The sequence below is a fragment of the Scatophagus argus genome, chromosome 13 (genome assembly GCF_020382885.2).
Source record: "Scatophagus argus isolate fScaArg1 chromosome 13, fScaArg1.pri, whole genome shotgun sequence".
In the NCBI taxonomy this organism is placed as follows: Eukaryota; Metazoa; Chordata; class Actinopteri; family Scatophagidae; genus Scatophagus; species Scatophagus argus.
The window spans coordinates 17,406,224-17,425,510 of NC_058505.1; the positions used below are offsets into that span (position 1 = coordinate 17,406,224).

Consider the following 19,287-nt stretch of genomic DNA (forward strand, 5'->3'; position numbering starts at 1 on the left):
GACGTGGGTGTGAGTTTGCGGTAGAATTTTGGCTCCAAAAATTAAGAAGGTGTTTAACACCAAGGACGAAAACTCTGAACATGAACTAACTGAGCTTCACTGAGGGATGGTGTTGAAGTGGACATTTTTCTGTGTGATAGACAGATGTGAAGATTTAGTGCACCTGAAATCCAAAGTGGCTTCATATTGCCGTTTACAATTTTTCATTGTTTATTTATGATTTAATTGATCTTTTCCAGACACTCTAGCACTGCAGAAATGAAATATGAGATCCTTGAGTGATTTTATGCACCTAACCGCTGTACACACACACACACACACACACACACACACACACACACACATAAATACCAGCTTGTATAGATCCCTACACCGACAAACACACAGTGTAAATCCTGCAGTGTTCATTAGGTGGTGGGGTGCAGCAGTGGAGAGGCACAGCTGTGCTTTGACAGGCGCGCATACTAAATAAGAAATGTCTACCTGTGTCTGTGAAGCCTCTTTTACACCATCTGTTTCATGCACCAAGGCTGCAGTTGATCAGGATCCATATTTACATGAGGTCTCACAGCTGTGCATTACCGTCAATCAAATGTGTGGCACTTAGTTCTGCTTGACTGTTAAGGATTGTGTTTTTAGTGGCTGCAGTTTATTGTTTGATAGTCTTTTGAGTGTGGCTGAATGCTTAATGCCTAAAAAGCGGGAATACCTGCAATAAGTGTTATCGGAAATTTGCGGACAGACAGAGCTATAACAAAACTTACCAACACAATCTGCATGATACACTTCTTTCTTGACCCCACCTCTCTCTCTCTTACTCTTCCCCACACTTCCTCTCACCTGAACTCTGGTGCAGAGTTGCTCTTCAGTCCGTAGAAGCCTGCAGACAAGGTGAGCAGCCAGTGAGGCACAAACGCCCCGTGTTCACACTCCAGGTACGGTGCCGACCACTTGATCTGGTTCTTGTCCAGAAGGTAATTTCCACTCTTGGCGCCCGGTGCCTCCAGGACTCTTCTGTGCGCGTGTGGTCTCCTGCCGTCCCTAAATTCATTAAACCACTCGGACTCCGGGCTCTTGCTCTTCAGGTGAAGGTGAACAGAGCTGGACAAATCCTGTAGCACCACCTCCTTCTCGGTTCTGGTCGCCTGGAGGAAGACGTGAGGGCCTGGCGTCGGCGAGTCCGCGCGGAAGGTCACCACTGCCCTGTGGATTTTGGGGTCCCCCTCAAGGATACTCTGGACCAGCGCGTGGTACCAGTGGATGTCTCTCTGCAGGCTGTGCTCTCTGGACCTGTTGGCCTGAAGGATCATATTTAAAAAGTTTGTAGCGTGCGCTACAGTGTCCAGGATGCTGTGTAGGGAGTAGTGGGACGCGACATGCAGGCCGCCTCGCAGGCTGCTCAGCTCGTACCTCCGCGAACAGTTGACCTGTCTGAGCGCCGAGGAGTCCCCGGTGTGTAGGAAAGCGGTCACCACTCTCGGCAGGTCCTCCTCAATTTTGTGCGCCACCACCGCGCGCTCGGTGACTGGTACCGAGTAGTAGGTCGGCTGGTGGGGCGGCTCCCTGTTGATGTTTTGGGTGCTGAAGACCGGCGGGGTCTTCTCGTCTCGGTCATTATCTGACCACTCCACATATCCATAGTTCGATCCCAAAACTAGCGCTGTTTGCAGAAGCAGCGGGATGACCAGGAGAGCCATGTCGTTCCGTTTCACAGGCGCAGAGAAGAAGCCGTGGACACTTGGCAAAGTGTGGCGAGCATAACCAAAGCCAGTCTCTTTCTTCTGCTGCTTCGCGGGATTAGAAACACTTTAAGAAGCCCACACCGCAGAATGTCCTCAGTTTCACACCCATGATCGAAGGCTCCCCACTTCTCATCCTTTGCGTGTTTTGTACGCGCAGGTGAAAACGCAGACTTTCGCTCTCTTCTTCTTCGTTTTTACACTACGATCTGATCCAAACAGCTGCACAGACACCCTCCAACTCATGAGAAAAACAACACTGACTCCTCACCAGTCCGCAATCCATTCAGATGAAGCGACACAACCGAGTGCTCATCGTCTCTTTTTACTCCTTCTCTTAGAATTCCATGCGAGAGGAGTAGAATGACGAGGAACTGAGCAAATTGCTCTTGAAGTTGCGTCCCTCCCGATAAAAAACCTAATAGGCCACCTCAAGTGTCGCCCGCCGGCGCGTGTGGTTGTTTCTCACTGCCAGTCTGCCGGAGGTGGGCGGAGCGTGGGAAACACGGGAGCTGTCCGGTGCTGAAAGTAGCGCCTGTAGCAAGAAAGCGAGGGTGGTGATGGTGATGATGATGATGATGATACTGATGATGAAGATGGCGGAGCAACCTGCCAATTAGACTGAGTCTAAAATTAGAAAGCAATAGAACCGTGTGAATGACATCAACAAAAGACGACCATACACATATACTGTATGTTATACTTTTTTTTACTGTGTACAGTACGTGGTCAAAAGTATGTGAACACATTAATGTTTCATTCCCAAAAGATGGCCATTACCTTTTCTCAACTGCTTGTTCAAATTTCTAAAATCCAAAAAAACCCCAAAAACAAATGAACCAATTGAATTAGTGGTGTCCTAAAACTGTCCACTGATTTTATTAAACTTCACATTTTCCTACTTGGAGGGTAATAAGGGCTTTTGGGTGAGTTCTTCCTGCATCAAGCATCTAAGAATATAGGTTCTCATATGTTATAATATAAGGTCCTCAAGGCAAATTTATGATTTGTGATATTGAGCTTCATAAATAACACTGTGTCCACCTCAGTCTTGCTCTCACGCTCTCGGGGGCTTTTCAGGAGTTGTCCCCGGACTGTAAATGGGAGTTTCAGTGCGTAACTCGCCTGGGGTGACTTGCAGGCCGTTGCCATGGCAGTGGAAGGTGACGAGCACAGAGATCTTCCCGAGCACAGGAGCTGCACTGCCTGGTCAACGACTACAGTAATACACACAACACACTCACACACTCATTACCCTGTGCTGAATCAGCCTTACACTTTCACAGGTAATGGTGCAAATGATGAAGACAGATATTCATAGATAGATAATAGTGACAAGAAAGTAACTGTAACTCGCATAAATCAAGTCTCTCTTTCAGTGACTTGAGTGACCAAGCAGCCTGCAGATCGAAACAAGGTGTGCATGTGACAGAGATGATGAATTAGGTGTAAGAAAAGAGTCCAAGTTCCAAATAGTGGAGCAGCGTCACAGGGAAAAGACCAGACTGTGTGGAGTGACTGCTCCTGCCCCCTTTATTTCAGCCTCTTTTTACGAGCTGCACTGCCTGCCCTGGCCTGATGAATATTTGATGGGCATTTGCTGCTTCATCTGCATGCTTTACAACTTGAGTTCGTACAACTGCAACAGCGGTAGAGAAGCTGCTGTACCAGCCCTTCTTTCACCCACGCTCCCTGCCCTCCCAGAGGTTCCTTTAGATTTTCTCAGAAGAGAGCATGGAAAGGAAAAAAAGGCTTATGAGGGAAAGGGTACTTTTTTTCCGATGCTTCTTCTTTCTTTCTGTCTTTCTTTTCATACAGGCAGTCTGTTTTTCCACTGCAGGGGGCTGTGTCTGATCCAAGTTGCTGTCAGTGAGAATGTTACTAGGGCTCATTCAAAAAGTTTACAGAGTTGTGTTTTTAAGGGCGTGTTTTTAATTAAAAGGTCTCATCAAACACTAAACAGAGGAACTCTGGAAAATACATAAATAACTCTTCTTCACAGGTGTGATTTATGTCATAACGGCATCTTCTGATTAGCTCTCTGTTTGTGCTAATGTGGAAGCTGTCAACAGCATCAAAGTTCTATAAGTGGAAAATGTTTTTATAGTCAGTATGCAGTACAGCTGTTGGAAGTACAGTAATGTTGGAATCTATAGTTACTGACTTTGTTTAATTTGAGTTTGATGCAGTGATGGATCTGGATACTCATTTCTCTTCCTCTGACAGAGCACCTTAGACTGACCAGTAGAGTATCAAAGAGGTAACTCAATATGTACAATGTATCCATCCATTTTCTATACCGCTTATCCGTCAGGGTTGCGGGGGAGCTGGAGCCTATCCCAGCTGACTACGGGCGAGAGGCGGGGTACACCCTGGACTGATCGCCAGTCAATCGCAGGGCCAACACACAAAGACAAACAACCACACACTCTCACACTCACACCTAGGGGCAATTTAGAGTAGCCAATTAACCTAATGTGCATGTTTTTGGTATTGTGGGAGGAAGCCGGAGTACCCGGAGAAAACCCACGCAGGCACAGGGAGAACATGCAAACTCCACATAGAAGGGCCCAGACCGGGATTCGAACCTGGAACCCTCTTGCTATGAGGCGACAGTGCTAACCACTGCACCACCGTGCCGCCCTAATATGTACAATGTATGCAGTAGAATCCTCAAAATTTTTTGTCAGTCTGTGGTTTTCAGCTGGGGTGATAGCATAAATGCGGGAGAAGCCAACAGACTAAACAAGCTGTCGAGGAAAGCCGGCTCAGTGGTCGGTCTGGAGCTGGACAGTCTGAGTAAGTGTCAGAGAGGAGGATGGAGGACAAGATCAGACATTTTTGTGGTGATGTAAAATAGAAACATGCCATCAAGATTCAAAGGGGAAATAGCAGAAGGTTGGAAATAATGATTCTGTTAAATGCCAATGTCCTGACTGCTAGATCAACCACAGTCGCCTGATGAAGATGAAAAGGGCCGCTGAAGGCTGTGTCTATGTTAATTTCTCATGGTACAGTCTGCCAAAGGAAGAACAGTTTATCAACTAATGCAGGCAGACAAATCTATTTCATCTGCAAATGTCAGCACAGTGTTCCATATGAATAGTCTATGTGTGTGTAGTGTACCAATACCTTACCAAATATTGACCAAAAAAATAAACCCAAACGCATTTGCGTCACCAAATCTTCAGGTTTTGGGGGAGTAACTCCTAAAGGACCTAACACTGGTCCTACTTTCTCTGCAGCTTGAGAACTGCTATCTGCAGACAGACTACAATCCTGACACAAGGGCACATATAGAAGAAATACTGTTTTGTGCTTTTGAATTTGGAGTCAGAAAAGACCCAGTGACCAATTCTGGCTGCGTAGTGGTGTGTGCTGCTGCTGCTAGCTCTCATTATTGGCCAGGGAAGAAAAGTGGCACAAGTGTGTGTCCTTCTCTGTGAGGTTGCAAAGCTCACTCTAAATTTTAAAAAAGGTTCTGGATTTTAATCTGCTGGCTGTCTGAGGTGTTTCTTAAAGAGTTTGCATGGGTTTTCCTCGAAGCAAGTGCATGCAGATTGTAGATTATACTTTTTCTCTAATATATACATACACAAACTAAAACTATGCACAAAATTCTGAAAACTCTACAACCAGTCGCCATACTGCTGAACTCTAAACACAATTACACTGTTTTCCTCAAGCATAAATTCAAAGTCACATTTTTGCAAAACGCTTCATGTGTCCTTCAAAATGCTAATTACTGTAATTGCCAGTTGGTCTCGCTCACTTCTCAACTGTTCAAACTCAGCTGGCAAAACACTTCAATCACCTGTCAGAGGATAAAAGAGGCCTCAGGTTACCTCTCCTGTGTTGGGAGAATATGGAGCAGCATGGAGAACACAGAGGAATAGGAAGAGAGAGAACAAGAGGAGGAGGAGGAGGAGGAAGGCCAGCCAGTATTTCTAATGACAGCCTTCGCTTTGGATTGAATTCTAACAACGTTGCAGTATTAACTGTTAGACTACAGTATGAAGCTGGGTTGTGAGTTTAGCCAAACTAGAGCTCATTGGATAGATCAATGTGCAGTGTATCCTATTCAGATACACTAGATGTGTCAATGCAGTATTTATATGGTATATTCACAGTATTCTATTACAATATGGACCAGTCTTTATACTGTATGTACCATAAATTGCAACCTACTGTGGGACAGTAGCATTTTGCTTTATACAGTTTTATATATTTGAATATATGATTTTCTCTATGATTTTGATTTGCATTGTTTTAATTTTATTGTATTTATCACACCAGTGTTTAAACTGATCCACTGTATGAGACACTCATATGAGAGCTGTTTGTATCATTTTGGTGGACAGACTCAGTTTTACAAGAGAGAGAACATGGTTTTGAGTGCAATGTTTCATTTTGCAAGAGATTTGTGGAGCTTTGAAAGAACAGTTACCTGTTAGTGAGCTATAGTTTCAGGAAACGTGTTTAAATGATTGGGAAAAAAAATAGAAAAGAAGTATAGGCAGTCTTTGCCTTATGTATCATAAAAAAATGTCCACTGTTGTCATTGATGATTATTTCCCTTCTCCTGCATCTAAGTCAGAAGGGCTTTCTCAGTGCCTCGTCAGACTTCAATTATCAGTATGATATCCTCCTCATTGTTAGTTAGTTCAGGATTAGTTCAGCACTGTTTCCAACAACTGTTATACCGATAACACTCAACTGTAAATGCTGTTTAAAGCAGTCCAACGGGCTACATCTAATTCAAGAGGAGGTGAGTTATCCTTGAAACGTCATCTCTGTTTGCGAAACAGCACTGCACAGGTGGACTATGATTATAGGCCAAATGTTTCCACAGTCTGAGTGGTTTTGTTGAAGTGACAGTAAATATTTGCACTGTGATGCTATCAATGATGCCAGCTCAGAGTGGGGTTACAGGATGTTATATGTATAGGAGCGAAACATGCTCTCTGGTGTCTTTTTTAAATCCATGTTCACATCCTCATGCTGTTATGAACTTTAGTGACATTTAACAGTTACAAGCAGCAGGCAAGATAAAATATTGTATTCTCCTGAATTAGGCAAAGCTCTTACTGTAAATAATCTAACCATAGCCCCCACTGAAGGCCTTGTGAGTGGGTGTGATATGCATGAGTGTGCATGTATTGTTGTTTTGTAATTTTTGCAAGGCATTGTGGGCATGACAACCTCATCTACATTATATCCTCAGGTATCTGAAAGCCCAAGCTGACTGCACACACTGTGTCATCTTAAAAATTACCCCATACTATCCCTGGGGAATTATACTGAGGAATGTGTGTGTGTGTGTGTGTGTGTGTGTGTGTGTGTGTGATGGAGCCTTCACAGGTTGTCTTGTTCTATGCAAGCAAAACAAGTGTGAACAGACCTGAGAAAAATCAGCTTGTCAGTGGAGAGAAGAAAATCTCCAGCACATATAGGTGAGAAAATTCCACATGCCTGCACACACCCAGAAATGACACACAAACATATCTTTATGAGTGGATGTTAAGGTTTACTTTTTTTCAGTCATTCCTATCTGACATGATGAGTAGTTTGCGCAAGGGTCATGCAGCAATGTGTCGCCATACTGTCAAATAAATTAAATAAATAGCCTTTGCTGCCCTCTAGAGGCTGCTTGTGTCCCTCTTACGTTTCCAGCCTATCCAGAGTGAGTTGCTCAGCGAATGATGATGATGCTGCTGTAATTTACTGGGGTACTAATTCATTTGAGTGTAATGTTTCAAACAAAATATATGAGCGTACAGAGTCACTTAGCAGTTCAGTGTCAATAGACCATGACACTGATTTAATAAGACCATTGTAGTAGTAATAGGACTGTCCGTTTACGTTTCATCCCAGTGCTCCTTGTGTGATCTTGGCTAATATTGGTAAGAGGGCAAGCCAAAACAAATGGGCAAAATTGCATTGTCTAACAGAACTCCATATTATCGTAGATAAATCTTGATTCGGTGCACAGGGCGTTTCTGCGCCACTGATTGCAAAATTTCCGTCAGCACTCAAAGGCACCATGACTGTAATCTTTCCTGACGACGGAGGAAGTGAACGTATCAGCTCAGCTAACATCTTCAACTGCCGCTGGTTAAGTTGTATAATCTACACGTAGTGAATAAGGTAATGTTTAAAAAAATAAGTTAAAGTCGTTTTGAGTCGCTTACCGTGCGTCAGCGTTGCGGTCTGTCTGACACACAAGTAGTTAACATTAAATCGAACATTAAATCTTTTCAAGTAGCTGATGCTAGTCAGGCACTGCTAAACAGCAGTGCTAATAGCTGTTAGCTACCGTTGGTTACCTGTTAGCTCCTAGCTAGGATATATATTTTTAAGACATGAGCTTGATGAAAAGTGAACAACGAAGACGATGGGATGATAAAACGTTTGGTTCTCGTATGACGTTAATTATAATGCCAAAGAATGTAACTTTAGTTAGCTAACCTTAACTTGACTGACTACCCTTCGTTCTACGCTTGTTATTATTACTTAGCAAACATACGTGATGTAAGATAAGTGGACTACTCAGCAACAAGCTAGCTACTGAGGAACTGCTTTCATTTTTCTGAACTAAAGTTTAGATAACGATATCCTGTTCTTTGAGTATTTTAAGTTCAGTGACTTGTGAGCATTGTTGCGCAGACTAATTTAAGCTCATTTGCCTGAAATTTATGTATGTTGAGTCATACTTGAATAGCAGCACTCTGTATACTTTTCTCCCTTTTCAGAGTCAGCATCTTGAAGGATTGCTATATGGATTCTCCTCGGCAATCTAAGAAGGCTAACTTGAATCGAGAGCCAAAGCGCGTCCAGAATCAGTCAAATACTCCCCCTCAGAAAGATGCTTATGCTAAGCTTCTCAGCCAGCACAACAGCAGCAAGTTCAGTTTGTATCTAGAACAATACGCAAAGGATACGTCATTTCAAAGGGAAGGACATGGGCCAAGCACACTGCCCAAAGCTCAAAATGACAGACTCAACATACCACAGCAAAAACGGGACCAAATGCCCAATGATTACTCTGATTTAAGTGACTTCTCCCCCTCTCCCATGAAAAATAAAGAAGATGAGAGTTCACTGTCTTTATACAAGGAGAAACTAACCACCCGCAGTGTCCAGCGGGACTTTGAAAGTAAGCAGAGTGTGTCTGAGAAACAGCGAAGGGGACAGAGAAGGGACACTGCTACCAGCCATGATGGAGACATTGAATCTGGTGAGGAACTGGGCACTTTTAAACCTATTGAGTCAAAGAAACACCAGAAGCAGCAGAAGAAATCCAAGGACTCTAAAGAGACTGACTCACCTGTTGAACATCCCCAGTCCCCAAAGAAAGCCAGTACAAGTGGACAGGAACAAGAGAAGAAGACAAAGTCAAAGAAAAAAAACCTGCCAAAGCACCCAGAAGAAGGGACATTAAGGTCTGAGGTCAACACTCATGTGTCAAGGCCCAAGTCCCCTCATGGTAAAGACAAAAAACTGCAGCAGACCAGAGGTAAACTGTACTGTAGGTTAGTTTTTGAGATGTTAATTCTCAACGGGTGTTGTTGAGATATTGTAGTTTTATACATTTGATGATTAATGATGATTTAAATCAATGAATTGCACCTTTTCAGCTTCAAGTGCCAATTCTCCTGTGGACAAGAGTAAGAACAAAGGCAGAGGATCAAAGAAACAAGTGTTTGAATTCTACATGACATCTGAGGAGGTCTCCCATGGCCTTAAAAGAGGAGAACTCATTCAGGTGCGAACTCAGAGTTACTGTAAGACACCATTGCTTACTGCTCAGACAGACTTTGTACTAAAAATCTGTATCAAGGGTGGATGAAATGACTCAAGGTAGTCAAATGATGGAGTATACAGATTTTAGTGTTAGTAGTTTAGTATTTGATATTTTTTAATTTCCTAAATATTACTTTATGATACTTACACAAAAATATCTGTATTTTATTCTTTCTGTATACAGGAAAAAAAATATATCTAAATATCTAAATCTTCTTGTCATACTTAGGTCAAGGTCATGTTCCTAAGCCAGACCAAGTGGCACCTGAATGTTTGGCGTAGCAACGCAAATCTGTACAGCTGTGAGTCACACTGTATAATGATGAAGTCATTTCTAAATTCTTCATATTTTCTCTGCAGGGGCAGCTAAGGATTAACCCAAAGAAATACCATGAAGCTTTCATCCCATCACCTGTAAGTTCAAACCAGAGTGAACTGGGCACTTGTGTGATTGGTTCTATAATAGCACCTTATAGCTGATTTGCAGTTTGTTTACAATATACTATATAATAATGTGACTCGCTGTGTGTTTTCATTGTGTGAGTTAGTGCTTAGTAGTTAGTATTAAATAAATCTTTCAAAACAGATGTTAAAGACCAGTAGGAGATAAGTAATCTGTTTTTTTTGTGTGTGCAGGATGACACACGGGATATATTTCTGGATGGGACTATTGCTCGCAACAGAGCACTGAATGGAGACATAGTGGTGGTGCAAATCCTCCCTCGGGACCAGTGGAAGGTAGAGTACACTTACCTATCTCTAGACAATATACGTTTAGTTTATGAGCCCCATGTCTTAAACGTTTGCTTCAGTTGTGTATTTAATTGTTATAATGCAGCCCATATTAGCTATTTCCACTGGACAGTGAGTCTATCAGCTCGTGATGATGTTTTTTTTCTCTGTAGGTTGTGAGGTCAGATACTGACTGTGAGGGTTCCAGTGAGTCAGAGATGCTGAGAGAAAACATGGCACACGCAGCGCAGACAGCACACACCCCCAGGCCTGTCGCTATCATGGACGACCAGTGCAGCAACCAGGATGGACTTGTCAGAAAAGTTCAGAATATCACCCTCACTGACACAGGTGCTGTGATGGAGTTATGATCACAGTAGCCACTGCCAGTCACAATTAATATGGAAACTTTGGTATCAAGGAGTAATAATTCAGCTGGTATTTGGTGTTGTCCTGAAGGGATTACTAATGCGCAAAAAAACAAAAACAAAAAACAGTACAGTAGTTCAGCTAATGTCTTGTAATTTGTCCTTTCTTCTCATGTGAACAGGGGAACCTCTGGATGGAACCCAAGCATTTAACGGGGAGATACTCCAGAAGACTGCTAAAGTGAGCTTCCTGCCTTTCTGTTGTGCTGTATTTTCTTATTCACTCCTTCCCTTCCTTTTTTTGGAACAGATTATAATAACCAGACTAATACACTGTGTTTTTTTTTTTCTGCTCAACATCCACAGACTGTAACATTGAACTGTTTAAATAAATGCAGATGGACTGACATTTCTTTTCACTGAAAGGCTTTTACTGTGAAATGAACCAAGAAATGCTGTTGCCATTAACAATATCCTAACTTCTTCTTCTAAAGTTCTCTTTCATTTATTCTTCAGCAGCATTTTGTCACTTGTTCTCTTGTGTTCTAGATATTAGAAACACTTTACATCCCTCTACTTCCCTTATTGTCTTTGTGTCAGGTGGTGTACATTGTTGAGAAGAAACACTCAAGAGCTGTGACAGGCTTCCTAAAATTCCTACCCGATAGGCCTTTTGCCATGTTCTCCCCTGTGGACCACCGGGTGCCACGGATTAATGTTCCCCTTCCTGACTGTCCCGAGGACTTTAGTACACGCCCAGGTGACTACACCAGCACCTTGTTCATATGTCGGATCACCAACTGGGAGGCCGACAGCAACTTTGCAGAAGGGTGAGTCATGAATTCATATCGTGAATGATACAGGGAACCAGTTCAGTAGTTGATGGTCAACCTGACTTTGTCATAATGTTTCCTCCAGTCGACTTGCTAAGACATTGGGTCAAGCTGGAGAAATTGAGCCAGAGACAGAGGGCATCCTCACAGAGTACGACGTTGATTTTTCTGAGTTCTCTGATGAGGTGTTAGACTGTCTACCCAAGAACCTGCCTTGGACCATCCCATCTGAGGAGATGAGAAGGAGGAAAGATCTGAGGTAGGATCGTGAAGCCCATACACCCTTATGTTGTTCCTGATTCTTTTCTGTATTTTCGAAAATGTGATCTTTGAATGGGAGCCCACTACACGAGTGATATCCTGCTTTGTACAAAATGAGAGTTCTGTACTGCAGATCGAAGCTGCACACTTTTCACTGTCCTACTGATAATTTCAAGCTGTGTCATCTAGTGGCAGTTTTAATTTATTCCATATATTCATAAGATTCACAAATTTTTGTTTTTATCTCATGTAGGAAGGAGTGTATCTTCACAATTGATCCTGCTACAGCAAGAGACCTGGACGATGCTCTGTCCTGTAAACCGCTCCCCGATGGTAAACTGCTATGGAGCTCACTGATGATGAATTCTATGCATAGATGCTTTATACCGGGATGGGAAGTCATAGAACTTGTTTTTCAACACAGGCAACTTTGAGGTAGGAGTCCACATTGCTGATGTGAGTTATTTTGTGGAGGAGGACAACGCCCTGGATGCCATTGCCAGCCAAAGAGCAACAAGTGTGTACATGGTTCAAAAGGTGAGGGCTTCTTAAACCTTCTTTTTTTGATCTTTTTTGTTTTTTCAAGAAACCCACTCAGCAGTCTGCAGTCATTTCTTAGTGCATCATTTGACTGATGTGACTGTTAATTACTCAGCTTGATAAACATGCCTTTCACTTTGTCTTCGGCACTCATTGTGTTTGTTTTGCCACCGTGCAGGTGATCCCCATGTTGCCGAGGCTGCTGTGCGAAGAGCTTTGCAGTCTGAATCCTCTCACCGACCGACTCACTTTTTCTGTCATTTGGAAAATCACACCGCAGGGGAAGGTATAACCATTTAAACTGTTAGAAGACAAAAGTAGAGGGTTTAGTGGCTGATTGAGATGAAGATGTTCTTGGTGATAGTAGTTGTCATTTGTTGGATGGGGGGTATTCTCACTGGTTCTCTTTCACCTTCCCTCCCCCCAGATCCTGAATGAGTGGTTTGGCCGTTCTGTCATCCGCTCCTGCGTGAAGTTGAGTTACGACCATGCTCAGAGCATGATCGAGGCCCCCGAAAAGATGTTCTCTGCTGAGGAGCTGCCTCCTGTGGACCCTGAGCATCCCATTGATGAGATCCATCAGGCTGTGCTCAACCTGCACTCCATTGCCAAGAACCTCCGAGCTCAACGCTTCTCAGGAGGAGCCCTCAGACTAGACCAGGTAAGGCCTAATTTATCTTGTGCTGCTACAACCTAGAGCAAAGGGGATAGATATAAACAAAACATGACTTGAAGCAATAGGCACAGAAAGGTAGTCATTTAGACAATACCTTGGCGGGGATGATGCTTATATTTGGCTTTTTGAAAATAAATGTAAGATACATTAATTACTTTATTTCTAGTAAATGTTATAGTTCATCAAAGATGTAGTTTAACAATATTGTTTGATCTGGCTAATATGATGTAACCCAGCTGTATTTGTACAGTTGAAATTATATGGAAACAACAAGACCCAGATTATTCAGTTTGCTCATGTGGCTTGTGTTTTTGTTTCAGCTGAAACTGTCTTTCACCCTGGACAAAGAGACCATGATGCCTCAGGGCTGCTATGTTTACCAGTATAGAGACAGTAACAAGTGAGTAACACACCTCCCTCAGATACATGTCTCTGTCTGTGTCCCATGTGTTTCTCCTCCAAAATGAACATTTATTTTTGACGTGACACGTGTAACTGGATACTTAGTGAATCAGTATGGAATGCTTCAATATCAGCCCTCCTTCTGTTCTGTTTCTACCCCCCCACAGCCATTTAACTATCATCCATAACTGTGTTCTCTAGGTTGGTGGAGGAGTTCATGTTACTGGCTAACATTGCCACAGCTCACCACATCTACCGCAGATTTCCTGAGCTGGCCCTGCTCAGGCGCCACCCTCCACCAAAAGCCAAAATGGTGGATGAGCTACAGGAGCTCTGTGACCAGTTGGGAATCGATATAGATCTGTCCTCTGCAGGAGCGCTGCACGTCAGTAGTCCAGTTTCCAATAGCTCAGTTTTTCCTGAACCAGCCTAGTACGAGGCACAAGGTTTAGATTTGCTGTGATCAGATTCAAAATGTTACAAAGTTGTGTTATATTTCTTGTATATTTGATGTCTTAAAGTTTGTTTGCTTTTTAAAATAATCATGCATTTTCCTCTACCAGGGATATCACTTGTGCTCAATAAGTCAACAAGCTTTGGAGTCATTTGACTCAAGAAAATGACATAAAAGATAAATAATTAAGGTTTTTATGATTGAAGTCTTTTTTGTGTGTGCTTTTCCCACCTACAGAAAAGTCTCAATGTGACTCTTGGTGATGATGAGTATAGCACTGCCAGAAAAGAAGTCCTGACCCACATGTGCTCCAGACCCATGCAGGTTAGAGTGCAATACATTTGCTTTTGTAATCCAAGGGATGACAGTTTCTTTAAAATGACGCTCCTGCTGTCCTGAAGTAGTTGTAATAAAAACACTACATTTTTTGTGACTTTGAATCTTAGTATATACATTCTCAACATGAAAACCTTGCAGTAACCTGATTATTGGTGTTTCCCAGATGGCGTTGTACTTCTGTGCCGGCGCACTTCAGCAGGAGCAACTTTTTAAACACTACGCCCTCAACGTTCCTCTCTACACTCACTTCACATCACCCATCAGACGCTACGCTGACATCATTGTCCACCGGCTGCTGGCTTTTTCACTGAGTGCGTACCCTCTCTGCTAAACACTGTCTCGGACACACAAAACAAACAAACACACAAATTCAAACAAGTGAGAGATCGTCCTGCTTGTTTCAGACAGTGCTGTGGTTGTATCTGGTTCATAATGTAGGAGAGAAATGCTGAATGGAACAAAGCAGCCTCAAATCTCACATTTGAATTGAAGGATTGTTTGTGCTGTTGTCTTTGCCATTTTTTTTCTGTGCTTCCTGCCTCTATCTTCTCCCACTGTGTGTGTGTGTGTCTGCCAGTTTAGTATGTTATTTATTTATATTTGTCTCATGCCCATTGTGTGTGTCTGTGTATTGAATGTTCACATGCAGATTGTGGGCCTAATTTGAACCTGTCAACAGAGGAAGTCCAAAAACAGGCATCACATTGTAATGACAAGAAGACAGTGTCCAAGAGAGTCCAGGAGCTCAGCGCCGAGCTCTTCTTTGGAGTGTTTGTAAAGGTGAGTAACCAAATCCCAACATGCTGTCAGCATGTGGGACAAATGGATAGGATTTATTTATTCATTGACTACAATTTTAACAAAATTTTACATCAGTACTTTACCAACTGTCATGTTGTCTGTGTAAAGTACTTTACTCACTACTTATTACATCCCTTTTGGATATTTTATCTGAAAGAGGAAAAGGAAAAATAATAAGAGAATATTTTGTATTTTCTCTGACATTTGACGTTTGTTTTGTCTTGCTCCTTATAAAGTCAATAAGCTTCTTTCACAATTCATATTCATCTGTGGTTAGGGTAACTCTGTGTGATAGTTTAGTTGGAGCTCATTTAATATCCTCCTCAAAGGAAAAAGAGCTCAGTAATTCAACAAGATGCCTGAAATGTAAAATTAGTTTTACATGTTAATGAAGGTTTAAGCCGATTCTTTAAGTTTACTAAGCAGGATTTTTGATGAAGATAGTGTGTTGGTTCATTCAAAAGAACTCAATCATCATTTATTACCATTAGAAGTGTGTAATGCTGTCTGAATCAGCAGAGACCCTGTCATCAGCCTGTGTTTTATTTTCTCATTATTTTGCGGTTTTCTGGGACATCTCTGGGTGTCTTCTGAAGATAGTTGAATGTTAAGTCAAGTTTGGTGTTGATTTGGCAACCCGAGAACAGCACTCATCAATCAACTATTTTTCTTTAGAATCACTGGTGTGTTTAGAAACAACAACCAATAGATGTTGCATAGTAAGCCTTTAATGGCAAGTCAAAAACACATCAGTCAGTCAGTATATAGAAGTCTTTGTTTTTGGTCTGGGCTCCACAGGACTGTGGCCCTCTGGACTCTGAAGCCATGGTGATGGGAGTGCTGGATCAGTCCTTTGATGTGCTGGTTCTCCGTTACGGAGTGCAGAAACGCATCTACTGCAAGGTCAGCTCAAGTACACTTATTGACTGAAAGCAGTTTTGTGATCAGTTTCATTTAGTGTTTTTGCACATTGCCTTTAATGTTTTTAACAACTTGTTAGTTTTAACATTTTGCTGTTTTATTCAGTCAACACATTTAGATATATTGTTTTGATGGTGTAGATAGATTTGAATTCAGCTTTGCTATTCATTCAGCACACTTATTACTTAAACCCCCAAAAATCTCATTTAGGAAAGAAGTAAGACAGTCCAGAGAATGAGACAGTACAAAATAATACTATCCAGCAAGTCAGTTTCAGAGTGTTGGGTGGTATTTTTCATCTGAAACAGCTTGAAACCATTTGACTTTCACTTCAGTCTGTCACGGGCCTGGACTCGTTCCACCATCGTAAGGCAGGGAAGAAATCAGAGCTGACTCTGGTCTGGACACCAGAGGACCCAGAAAGACCTCCAGTCGAGCAGGTGAGAACAGACACTGCAAATGCTTTTGTTCTGGTTTGGATTGCCAGTAGGAGAATATTCTGTAATATAAATTGAAATGGATAAATTTGGAGCTTTTATTTCTTCCCTGGGCGATTATACTTTTGATGGAATATGTCACAGTTACATACCGAGCAATAATTACCATTTCTTGTTTCCACTTACAGGTAATCTCCATCTTCACTTTAGTGGAAGTGCAGCTCAAAGCGGACGGTGCACCCATGAAGTACAGTGCAGTGCTCAAGAGGCCTGAAGAGAACAAATCATAAATACTTTACATTAATGTAGAGCGCACAAAGACTTGTGTGGGAATTTGGAATTGCCAATTTTCTTTTGCTGATTGGTAGAAATGACATAGCATTACTGTAGGAAGCAGGAGGGAGGTCATTGATCAGGTCAGTCATATTTCAGTTGAAAATTCACACCAGGTTTTGCCCACACATGCACACAAAAAAGTGGTTCATCATTGGTTACTATTTTAATTGAATGCGGTGAAAGGGTCTTTGCTTTCAGCATATCTTTGGTTTCCATTCATCATCCATCTTACGTGAAAGTTCTCGGCATACAACATGTATCCATCCCAGGTACAGGTTAAAGGATAAAAAGCAAGTTGACTCTTCAGAAAATAAATTAAATTACAAGTCTTCAATGGGATGCTTTAGAAAATGGGTGGCTGTATGATGTGTAAGTGGTAGAAAACACATTTACGCTGATATACGCATTTAAGCCTCAATGAAATCTCTAATGGGCAGACTGTGCTGTTTTTATGCAGGTTAGTGTGGATTCCAAATTGAATAGTGACTCAGGTCTGACTGTGAAGCAGTGCAGCAAGGCGTTTCATTTGCTGCTGTTTTATTGACCTAATCAGGACCACTTTAATGTGAAAGAACAGTTGTGCACAGTCGAAGATGTGTATCAATGACTAGTTTCCTTATTCGAGATCAAGGAGAGACAGATGTTTGTATTTGCAAAGCAATAGAGAGTACCACATTACTGAAGTTTACATATTTTGGCTATATTTAACTGGCTAGAGTGGCTGTGTTATAACTTCTGGTGACTGGAGTGAAGCACCAAGTGTAGCAGTAATGGAGAACTCAAATGGGTGTGTTAACATTTTCATAGGAACAAAATAACAGCTACCACATCTGTTATTTGTATTGCCATATGTGTTTATAGTGTTTTAGGAAGAAGAGTTGTCAGATTCTTCTGTGGTGTGAATGAAGGGGCTAAAGGACCAAGTCAGGTCTTTCATGTCACAGCCAGGAAGTACAGCTCACAGGACTTTGATTTACATTCTTAATAGGACATGCACATAACATATTGCTGTAGTCTAAACTGAGGCGCATTTTCTTTATTTACTGTGGCAGTCAAGCCAAAGTTGATTTATTTATCGACACATTGTTTTTAATACAAAACATGGAAATGACTTGAATGGGAATTGCTGCTGAAAATGGTTGGTGGCCTTGAGATCTTAATGTATTTTATGTTAACTCATGTCCTGTGAAGTGCTTCCAACTGTTTGTGTTTTTTTTTTTTTAATTTATTTTGTGTAGCACAAATTCTTTATGGACCTCATTAATATCAACTGTAAATTTTAGCCTTAATTTAGTCAAGTCAAACTTTGAGTGCAGCTGCAGATTTTAAAATGGCTGTGGGCCTTCCTTTTTGCTTAAACTGATTCTGTGTGCCTGTGTGTGTCTATGCTTCTTTCATTATCACTCATTCAGACTTCAGTTGAACAGGGCCATGCGATGTCATAAAAATTAGCTGCTACGCCTGCACAATGTTTGTTAAGTTTTTGCATATCAAATCTTGTCTGCTTAATGGGCTCTTTTTAGGAATGTGTCCAGGTTCTTGAGAGACTGCTAGCTAATATTTTTAATTTGTTTTACATGGACTGTCCGTTTGTGACACGTGCTTTAAGTGTATTTTAAACCAGCGAGTTAAGCGTTAGTGCAAAACAACTGTGCTGAAGTAGGAGGATGTGATTCTGTGATAAAGGTTGAAAAAATAATAAGAATTTAAGTGATAATTTACCTCTGAAAAATCTGAGACTGCAGTCAATTGAAAAAGACATCAAGTAGTATTTCTGTGTCTTTTGCAAAGTTATATTGTGAAATGTAACTTGAATTCTGGGCAGTATTTAAAGTACCTCTGTACTCTGTTAAACTGAGAGCAGTAGATATTGGTCTTTGTCTGTAGGCAAATAAATTCAGACATGAAATACATCAAAGAGGATAAGTGACTCAAAGTGCCTTTTTTCCCCTTAATATTAGTTTACATATAAAACATTTACTTATTAGTCTTTGACGAGATGAATGTAAACTGATGAGTTTGACATTGGTGACCCATAATTAATTCTGCTTTTACAACACCCCTCCCTATTTAGTTTATGTTATGAGTACACACAGGTAATCTCTATGTTCTTTACTGCCTGGGAGTGTTTGTAATGTATCAGCCATAAAAATCACCTCATTACATCTGTGTGTAAAATACTTGCCACACCCAGTGTAATAATACTAAATACTATAATACTACAGTCTAAATAAACTATTGTCAAGCTAAAATCTGCTTTGATTAAATCTACTTGTAAATCTTTCAAATAGCAAGCAAAGAACACATAAAACATAACATGTAAACATAGGATTGTTAATGTTTGCAACCACAAGCTGCTGGTCATACCAGACTGCAAACTGTGTAGCATTAAAACATTTGAATGTGTTGAAAGTATTGCTTTTTACTAGTTACAGATTCAACTTCTCATATGTAAAAAGAAAGTTTGTCTTTCACTGTAGTGAACATTTTAACTTTTAATTAAAAACTGCCTTATTATCTGAAGACGCTATAACTCGTTTGATAAAGTCGTGTTGCCAAGGATTGGGCTGACGAGCTGAAACAGAAGTCCACACCATAAACGGAAAACAACACCACATTTTGTCACTACCGGCAGTGTTAACCTG

The 19,287-nt window shown here is 41.5% G+C and overlaps 2 protein-coding genes across 2 annotated transcripts in view; one reads left to right on the plus strand and one right to left on the minus strand.

The window, feature by feature from the left end:
- The window catches only part of LOC124069983 (probable G-protein coupled receptor 158), a 52,071-nt gene extending 49,780 nt beyond the window's left edge, over window positions 1-2,291 (minus strand). Inside the window, exon 1 of the mRNA XM_046409555.1 lies at window positions 841-2,291. Coding sequence (XP_046265511.1) covers window positions 841-1,697 — 857 coding nt within the window. The 5' untranslated portion in view covers window positions 1,698-2,291. The remainder of the gene's footprint in view (window positions 1-840) is intronic.
- Window positions 2,292-7,728: 5,437 nt separating this feature from the next.
- On the plus strand, window positions 7,729-18,560 carry dis3l2 (DIS3 like 3'-5' exoribonuclease 2). Its single transcript, XM_046408912.1, has 21 exons — window positions 7,729-7,886; window positions 8,492-9,255; window positions 9,377-9,504; window positions 9,903-9,956; window positions 10,179-10,280; window positions 10,448-10,625; window positions 10,825-10,883; window positions 11,243-11,472; window positions 11,561-11,734; window positions 11,990-12,069; window positions 12,161-12,273; window positions 12,455-12,562; window positions 12,704-12,937; window positions 13,273-13,352; window positions 13,556-13,739; window positions 14,046-14,132; window positions 14,311-14,458; window positions 14,797-14,927; window positions 15,747-15,851; window positions 16,205-16,309; window positions 16,495-18,560. Exons 2-21 carry the CDS (start codon window positions 8,517-8,519, stop codon window positions 16,594-16,596), a joined length of 3,141 nt encoding a protein of 1,046 aa, XP_046264868.1. The 5' UTR covers window positions 7,729-7,886; window positions 8,492-8,516; the 3' UTR covers window positions 16,597-18,560.
- Window positions 18,561-19,287: the final 727 nt, after the last annotated feature.